Source organism: Chlorocebus sabaeus, chromosome 7, assembly GCF_047675955.1.
Source record: "Chlorocebus sabaeus isolate Y175 chromosome 7, mChlSab1.0.hap1, whole genome shotgun sequence".
In the NCBI taxonomy this organism is placed as follows: Eukaryota; Metazoa; Chordata; class Mammalia; order Primates; family Cercopithecidae; genus Chlorocebus; species Chlorocebus sabaeus.
The window spans coordinates 98,305,528-98,314,922 of NC_132910.1; the positions used below are offsets into that span (position 1 = coordinate 98,305,528).

Here is a 9,395-nt window from a genome sequence, read left to right on the forward strand (position 1 = left end):
ATTTCTGAAGTTTCCAATTTAATTGAGTTTTGAGGACCACTCCCAAACCCATTACTGCAACCAGAGAGCATGATTTTAAAGACGTATCTGCAAGTTTAAAGACCTTAAAGCTACCAGAGGCACAGCACAGTTAATTGACATGACTCTGCTCCTCTTTTTCTCTTTTTTTTTTTTTTTCACTTTGAAGTTCTACCAAGATGTAAAGGACTGGTGGCTCTTTGGGTTCTATTTCTGTATGCCCTTGGTGTGCACTGCGATCTTCTACACCCTCATGACTTGTGAGATGTTGAACAGAAGGAATGGCAGCTTGAGAATTGCCCTCAGTGAACATCTTAAGCAGGTAAATCCCATAACATCATGAAAATCTGGCCAGGACTGGTTAGTCCTTGACAACAGCGGGCCTGCAAATACTATCTTTAGTAGAATTAGCCTGATTTCCTAAAATAAAAATACTATCTTGTAACTGTTTTCTTTATGGTAATAGTGTTAGAAATTTCTTTTGTAAAATGGGAAGCCTGCTTGTGAAACAAGTGGTCCTGAAGGCTGGACCCAGAGAGAGAAGAACTATCCCTCTATTTTGCCAAGAGTGTACTGAGCATGTGTGTATGTGAGTTCATGCACTGAATTGGGCTTGGAATGATACCAGGACACAAAGAAGCATATGACTTTCTCCCCGTGCAGATTTACAGTCTCGTTTTAGAAATAAAATACACATGCAAAACAACTTGAAAATAGAATCACAGGTGTGGTAAAAGTAGCCTGTGCTATGGAAAGCCAGGAAGGGTATGAGACAGAGTCATGGGGAAGCTGTTCATGGATGAGGGGGATTGAACCAGACCTTGGAGGCTAAATGGGATTTGATGGGGAAGAAGTTGACAGAAAGCATTTCAGGTGGAAGAACAGGAGTCTAGTTAGAATGTGGAATAGGAACGATGCATTTGGGGAATAGGAAAAAGGAGATGAACCTCTCCAGAGCAATGTCTAATGTGAGACTTATGCTAGGAAATGGGATCATGTACATTAGAAGAGGTAAAATGTTGGAAGACCCAAAGTTCTAGAAGGAATTTGAACATATCAACAGGAGGCTAATGTTGGTCCCTCCTGGGTGAAATTAGAACAGATAAAGCTAGGGGCGGAGCAAGATGGCCGAATAGGAACAGCTCCAGTCTCCAACTCCCAGCGCGAGCGACACAGAAGACCGGCGATTTCTGCATTTTCAACTGACGTACTGGGTTCATCTCACTGGGGAGTGCCAGACGATCAGTGCTGGTCAGCTGCTGCAGCCCGACCAGCGAGAGCTGAAGCAGGGCGAGGCATTGCCTCACCTGGAAAGCGCAAGGGGGAAGGGAATCCCTTTTCCTAGCCAGGGGAACTGAGACACACAACACCTGGAAAATCGGGTAACTCCCACCCCAATACTGCGCTTTAAGCAGACAGGCACACCAGGAGATCATATCCCACACCTGGCCGGGAGTGTCCCACACCCACGGAGCCTCCCTCATTGCTAGCACAGCAGTCTGTGATCTACCGGCAAGGCAGCAGCGAGGCTGGGGGAGGGGCGCCCGCCATTGCTGAGGCTTAAGTAGGTAAACAAAGCTGCTGGGAAGCTCGAACTGGGTGGAGCTCACAGCAGCTCAAGGAAACCTGCCTGTCTCTGTAGACTCCACCTCTGGGGACAGGGCACAGTAAATAATAACAAACGCAGCAGCTCTGCAGACGCAAACGACTCTGTCTGACAGCTTTGAAGAGAGCAGTGGATCTCCCAACACGGAGGTTGAGATCTGAGAAGGGACAGACTCCCTGCTCAAGTGGGTCCCTGACCCCTGAGTAGCCTAACTGGGAGACATCCCCCACTAGGGGCAGTCTGACACCCCACACCTCACAGGGTGGAGTACACCCCTGAGAGGAAGATTCCAAAGCAAGAATCACACAGGTACACTCGCTGTTCAGAAATATTCTATCTTCTGCAGCCTCTGCTGCTGATACCCAGGCAAACAGGTTCTGGAGTGGACCTCAGGCAATCTCCTACAGCTACAACCTACAGCTGAGGATCCTGACTGTTAGAAGGAAAGCTATCAAACAGGAAGGACACCTACACCAAAACCCCATCAGTACATCACCATCATCAAAGACCAGAGGCAGATAAAACCACAAAGATGGGGAAAAAGCAGGGCAGAAAAGCTGGAAATTCAAAAAATAAGAGCGCATCTCCCCCGGCAAAGGAGCGCAGCTCATCGCCAGCAATGGATCAAAGCTGGACGGAGAATGACTTCGACGAGATGAGAGAAGAAGGCTTCAGTCCATCAAATTTCTCAGAGCTAAAGGAGGAATTACGTACCCAGCGCAAAGAAACTAAAAATCTTGAAAAAAAAGTGGAAGAATTGATGGCTAGAGTAATTAATGCAGAGAAGCTCACAAACGAAATGAAAGAGACGAAAACCATGGCACGAGAAATACGTGACAAATGCACAAGCTTCAGTAACCGTCTCGATCAACTGGAAGAAAGAATGTCAGCGATGGAGGATCAAATGAATGAAATGAAGCGAGAAGAGAAACCAAAAGAAAAAAGAAGAAAAAGAAATGAACAAAGCCTGCAAGAAGTATGGGATTATGTAAAAAGACCAAATCTACGTCTGATTGGGGTGCCTGAAAGTGAGGGGGAAAATGGAACCAAGTTGGAAAACACTCTTCAGGATATCATCCAGGAGAACTTCCCCAACCTAGTAGGGCAGGGCAACATTCAAATCCAGGAAATACAGAGAACACCACAAAGATACTCCTCGAGAAGAGCAACTCCAAGACACATAATTGCCAGATTCACCAAAGTTGAAATGAAGGAAAAAATCTTAAGGGCAGCCAGAGAGAAAGGTCGGGTTACCCACAAAGGGAAGCCCATCAGACTAACAGCAGATCTCTCGGCAGAAACTCTTCAAGCCAGAAGAGAGTGGGGGCCAATATTCAACATTCTTAAAGAAAAGAATTTTAAACCCAGAATTTTATATCCAGCCAAACTAAGTTTCATAAGTGAAGGAGAAATAAAATCCTTTACAGATAAGCAAATGCTTAGAGATTTTGTCACCACTAGACCTGCCTTACAAGAGACCCTGAAGGAAGCACTAAACATGGAAAGGAACAACCGGTACCAGCCATTGCAAAAACATGCCAAAATGTAAAGACCATCAAGGCTAGGAAGAAACTGCATCAACTAACAAGCAAAATAACCAGTTAATATCATAATGGCAGGATCAAGTTCACACATAACAATCTTAACCTTAAATGTAAATGGACTAAATGCTCCAATTAAAAGACACAGACTGGCAAACTGGATAAAGAGTCAAGACCCATCAGTCTGCTGTATTCAGGAGACCCATCTCACACGCAGAGACATACATAGGCTCAAAATAAAGGGATGGAGGAAGATTTACCAAGCAAATGGAGAACAAAAAAAAGCAGGGGTTGCAATACTAGTCTCTGATAAAACAGACTTTAAACCATCAAAGATCAAAAGAGACAAAGAAGGCCATTACATAATGGTAAAGGGATCAATTCAACAGGAAGAGCTAACTATCCTAAATATATATGCACCCAATACAGGAGCACCCAGATTCATAAAGCAAGTCCTTAGAGACTTACAAAGAGACTTAGACTCCCATACAATAATAATGGGAGACTTCAACACTCCACTGTCAACATTAGACAGATCAACGAGACAGAAAGTTAACAAGGATATCCAGGAATTGAACTCATCTCTGCAGCAAGCAGACCTAATAGACATCTATAGAACTCTCCACCCCAAATCAACAGAATATACATTCTTCTCAGCACCACATCATACTTACTCCAAAATTGACCATGTAATCGGAAGTAAAGCACTCCTCAGCAAATGTACAAGAACAGAAATTATAACAAACTGTCTCTCAGACCACAGTGCAATCAAATTAGAACTCAGGACTAAGAAACTCAATCAAAACCGCTCAACTACATGGAAACTGAACAACCTGCTCCTGAATGACTACTGGGTACATAACGAAATGAAGGCAGAAATAAAGATGTTCTTTGAAACCAATGAGAACAAAGATACAACATACCAGAATCTCTGGGACACATTTAAAGCAGTGTGTAGAGGGAAATTTATAGCACTAAATGCCCACAAGAGAAAGCAGGAAAGATCTAAAATTGACACTCTAACATCGCAATTAAAAGAACTAGAGAAGCAAGAGCAAACACATTCAAAAGCTAGCAGAAGGCAAGAAATAACTAAGATCAGAGCAGAACTGAAGGAGATAGAGACACAAAAAACCCTCCAAAAAATCAATGAATCCAGGAGTTGGTTTTTTGAAAAGATCAACAAAATTGACAGACCACTAGCAAGACTAATAAAGAAGAAAAGAGAGAAGAATCAAATCGACGCAATTAAAAATGATAAAGGGGATATCACCACCGACCCCACAGAAATACAAACTACCATCAGAGAATACTATAAACACCTCTACGCAAATAAACTGGAAAATCTAGAAGAAATGGATAATTTCCTGGACACTTACACTCTTCCAAGACTAAACCAGGAAGAAGTTGAATCCCTGAATAGACCAATAGTAGGCTCTGAAATTGAGGCAATAATTAATAGCCTACCAACCAAAAAAAGTCCAGGACCAGATGGATTCACAGCTGAATTCTACCAGAGGTACAAGGAGGAGCTGGTACCATTCCTTCTGAAACTATTCCAATCAATAGAAAAAGAGGGAATCCTCCCTAACTCATTTTATGAGGCCAACATCATCCTGATACCAAAGCCTGGCAGAGACACAACAAAAAAAGAGAATTTTAGACCAATATCCCTGATGAACATCGATGCAAAAATCCTCAATAAAATACTGGCAAACCGGATTCAGCAACACATCAAAAAGCTTATCCACCATGATCAAGTGGGCTTCATCCCTGGGATGCAAGGCTGGTTCAACATTCGCAAATCAATAAACATAATCCAGCATATAAACAGAACCAAAGACAAGAACCACATCATTATCTCAATAGATGCAGAAAAGGCTTTTGACAAAATTCAACAGCCCTTCATGCTAAAAACGCTCAATAAATTCGGTATTGATGGAATGTACCTCAAAATAATAAGAGCTATTTATGACAAACCCACAGCCAATATCATACTGAATGGGCAAAAACTGGAAAAATTCCCTTTGAAAACTGGCACAAGACAGGGATGCCCTCTCTCACCACTCCTATTCAACATAGTGTTGGAAGTTCTGGCTAGGGCAATCAGGCAAGAGAAGGAAATCAAGGGGATTCAGTTAGGAAAAGAAGAAGTCAAATTGTCCCTGTTTGCAGACGACATGATTGTATATTTAGAAAACCCCATTGTCTCAGCCCAAAATCTCCTTAAGCTGATCAGCAACTTCAGCAAAGTCTCAGGATACAAAATTAATGTGCAAAAATCACAAGCATTCTTATACACCAGTGACAGTCAAACAGAGAGCCAAATCAGGAATGAACTTCCATTCACAATTGCTTCAAAGAGAATAAAATACCTAGGAATCCAACTTACAAGGGATGTAAAGGACCTCTTCAAGGAGAACTACAAACCACTGCTCAGTGAAATCAAAGAGGACACAAACAAATGGAAGAACATACCATGCTCATGGATAGGAAGAATCAATATCGTGAAAATGGCCATACTGCCCAAGGTAATTTATAGATTCAATGCCATCCCCATCAAGCTACCAATGAGCTTCTTCACAGAACTGGAAAAAACTGCTTTAAAGTTCATATGGAACCAAAAAAGAGCCCGCATCTCCAAGACAATCCTTAGTCAAAAGAACAAAGCTGGAGGCATCACGCTACCTGACTTCAAACTATACTACAAGGCTACAGTAACCAAAACAGCATGGTACTGGTACCAAAACAGAGATATAGACCAATGGAACAGAACAGAGTCCTCAGAAATAATACCACACATCTACAGCCATCTGATCTTTGACAAACCTGAGAGAAACAAGAAATGGGGAAAGGATTCCCTATTTAATAAATGGTGCTGGGAAAACTGGCTAGCCATAAGTAGAAAGCTGAAACTGGATCCTTTCCTTACTCCTTATACGAAAATTAATTCAAGATGGATTAGAGACTTAAATGTTAGACCTAATACCATAAAAATCCTAGAGGAAAACCTAGGTAGTACCATTCAGGACATAGGCATGGGCAAAGACTTCATGTCTAAAACACCAAAAGCAACGGCAGCAAAAGCCAAAATTGACAAATGGGATCTCATCAAACTAAAGAGCTTCTGCACAGCAAAAGAAACTACCATCAGAGTGAACAGGCAACCTACAGAATGGGAGAAAATTTTTGCAATCTACTCATCTGACAAAGGGCTAATATCCAGAACCTACAAAGAACTCAAACAAATTTACAAGAAAAAAACAAACAACCCCATCCAAAAGTGGGCAAAGGATATGAACAGACATTTCTCAAAAGAAGACATTCATACAGCCAACAGACACATGAAAAAATGCTCATCATCACTGGCCATCAGAGAAATGCAAATCAAAACCACAATGAGATACCATCTCACACCAGTTAGAATGGCGATCATTCAAAAGTCAGGAAACAACAGGTGCTGGAGAGGATGTGGAGAAATAGGAACACTTTTACACTGTTGGTGGGATTGTAAACTAGTTCAACCATTATGGAAAACAGTATGGCGATTCCTCAAGGATCTAGAACTAGATGTACCATATGACCCAGCCATCCCATTACTGGGTATATACCCAAAGGATTATAAATTATGCTGCTATAAGGACACATGCACACGTATGTTTATTGCAGCACTATTCACAATAGCAAAGACTTGGAATCAACCCAAATGTCCATCAGTGACAGATTGGATTAAGAAAATGTGGCACATATACACCATGGAATACTATGCAGCCATAAAAAAGGATGAGTTTGTGTCCTTTGTAGGGACATGGATGCAGCTGGAAACCATCATTCTTAGCAAACTATCACAAGAACAGAAAACCAAACACCGCATGTTCTCACTCGTAGGTGGGAACTGAACAATGAGATCACTTGGACTTGGGAAGGGGAACATCACACACCGGGGCCTATCATGGGGAGGGGGGAGGGGGGAGGGATTGCATTGGGAGTTATACCTGATGTAAATGACGAGTTGATGGGTGCAGCACACCAACATGGCACAAGTATACATATGTAGCAAACCTGCACGTTGTGCACATGTACCCTACAACTTGAAGTTTAATAATAATAAATAAATTAAAAAAAAAAAAAAAAAGAAACTAAAAAAAAAAAAAAAAAAAGAACAGATAAAGCTGTGGGCTTTCAAGGGCAAAATTAGACTCATACTTGGCTCTCTGACCTTGGGCAAATTGCTTAATCTCTCTGAACATCTAGTTTCTCATAATATGTATGTAATAATACATCATGGGGATTACCTGAGACATGTAAGGTGCCTAACAGTACCCAGCTCCTACTAGGTATTAAACATATGTTAATTTACATTAATTCTAAGAGTAAACCTAGGACTTCAGGTAAGTTCTCTGTTGCAACAGAAAAGTATATAATGATGGTCAACTACACCAAAAGTTAATGTAAGTTGTTGATGGAGTCTGTAAATCTGTCCTATATAATTACCATGTGCAAGCATCGTTCCTCATCAGCAACTCTTTTGAACTACTATACTGATTTTTCTGAGCTTCAGCTTTTCATCTGTAAATTGAGCATAATATTTGAATCAATAGTATTATGAGAATCAAAAGGATGAATGTGTGTGCATGTACTTTATAAAATCTAACATGCCATACAAATGGTAGCTATTATCTTTCATTGACATTTAGCAGGAAGATTACATTGAGAAACCTAGTATGACTTTGCTCAGGCATGAAAGTTTCAAATATTCCAGTTGCTTAATATGTTTACAATTATTTCCTCTCATCCTTGGAATGGAGGTAGTTAGAATGGGTTTGTGAAAAACAGTGTTTTAAAATACAGATTTTTACATTCGTGCCATGATTGAGACTGTTTAAGCTACGAGTGGTATTTGCTGTGGAAATAGTTAAATAAGGTTTAGGAAAAGTTGTCATATGCTGTTTCATGTTTACATAGCATTTTTTAAGTTTTTAAAGTGCATGTCCATTTCCATGTCTTTTTCTTATTTGATTCCTCCAAGCGCCCTGTGAGACTGGTAGGATATATATTCTTTATTATACAGGTGATTAAGAGGTTTGCTCAACTGAATGGAGATTAGAACCCAAGATTTTGCCCTCATGCAGTTATAGTTCCTTTTGGTGCCCCTCAAAGCTGTAGCAAATTCTAAGAACAGAAGAGCAAGGGTAGCTGGAGGTCCTGCAGATGGGACTGTGGGAGAACCAGCATAGAGCACAAAGCCTTGCCATCTTGACTAATACTCTGGGGGGCTCATAGTTTTGCTTCTTACTTGGTTGTCTCTAATTTCTCCTCATTGTAATGATGACAGTTTTATCAATCAGGGGTTGTGTTTAGATGCTGAGAACACAAAACCCAAAATAACAGTTGACCAAGAAGGAGTTTATCTTTCTCCCATAGCAAAAAGTTCAGACATCAAGATTTAGTGGTCAAGCCAACTTAGAGGCCAGGTATCTACTGTTTTGCTGATCTTTCCTTCAGTCTGAGAAGACAGTAGCAGCAGCTCTACTTTTATATCTGATTTCCAAGCAGCAAGAAGGGAAGAACAGAAAACAACACATCGTGGGTGTGCATCAAAGGAGTGTCCCTATATTTCTCGGTAGCTTTTCCAGAAACCCATGCAATGGTTTCTATTTCATCTAATGGGTCAAAACTGTGCCAAGTGGGTATGTAGATAATTAGGCCAGGTTCCCCAGCTGCCTTAACAAATCAAGACCTGAGTGATGGTAGGGAAGATAGGAGACTGGATATTGGTTAAGCAAATATCAGACTATCATGGCAGTGTACTAATACTACTACCTTTTAAAAGCGTTATCCTCTTTGAATATGCACTCAAGAAAGGTAACCACTCCCCTAATACACTGCTTTTCTATTTTTCTGGGCACACTGTCTTTCTGGACACAGAAAATGACCCTTAAAAAAGAGCCCCCATTCCGGAAGATTTGAATATTTTATTTCTTCTCTCAATCATTACTCCGAAGTCATATCCCAGCTAGCCCAATGACTATGAGAGGTTAAAGAACTCCCAATTCTTTGAGCTAGATTAGCGAGTTATCAAAACTGCCCCAGAATATTTTTGAATGGCTCAGCCAATCATGTGAGTCTATTATAGGCTTCCCAGACTTAATGTTATATGTTTCAGGTTGAGCCAGCATTACCCTTCCAGGCGCTGTTTTTAATCAGTTTTATTTGGACATTAGCTGATC

At 41.0% G+C, this 9,395-nt stretch overlaps 1 protein-coding gene across 1 annotated transcript in view; it reads left to right on the forward strand.

The window, feature by feature from the left end:
• Nucleotides 1–9,395, forward strand: part of EDNRA (endothelin receptor type A) — a 69,179-nt gene that overhangs the window by 54,501 nt on the left and 5,283 nt on the right. The window contains exon 5 of the mRNA XM_007999934.3: nucleotides 188–340. Coding sequence (XP_007998125.2) covers nucleotides 188–340 — 153 coding nt within the window. The remainder of the gene's footprint in view (nucleotides 1–187; nucleotides 341–9,395) is intronic.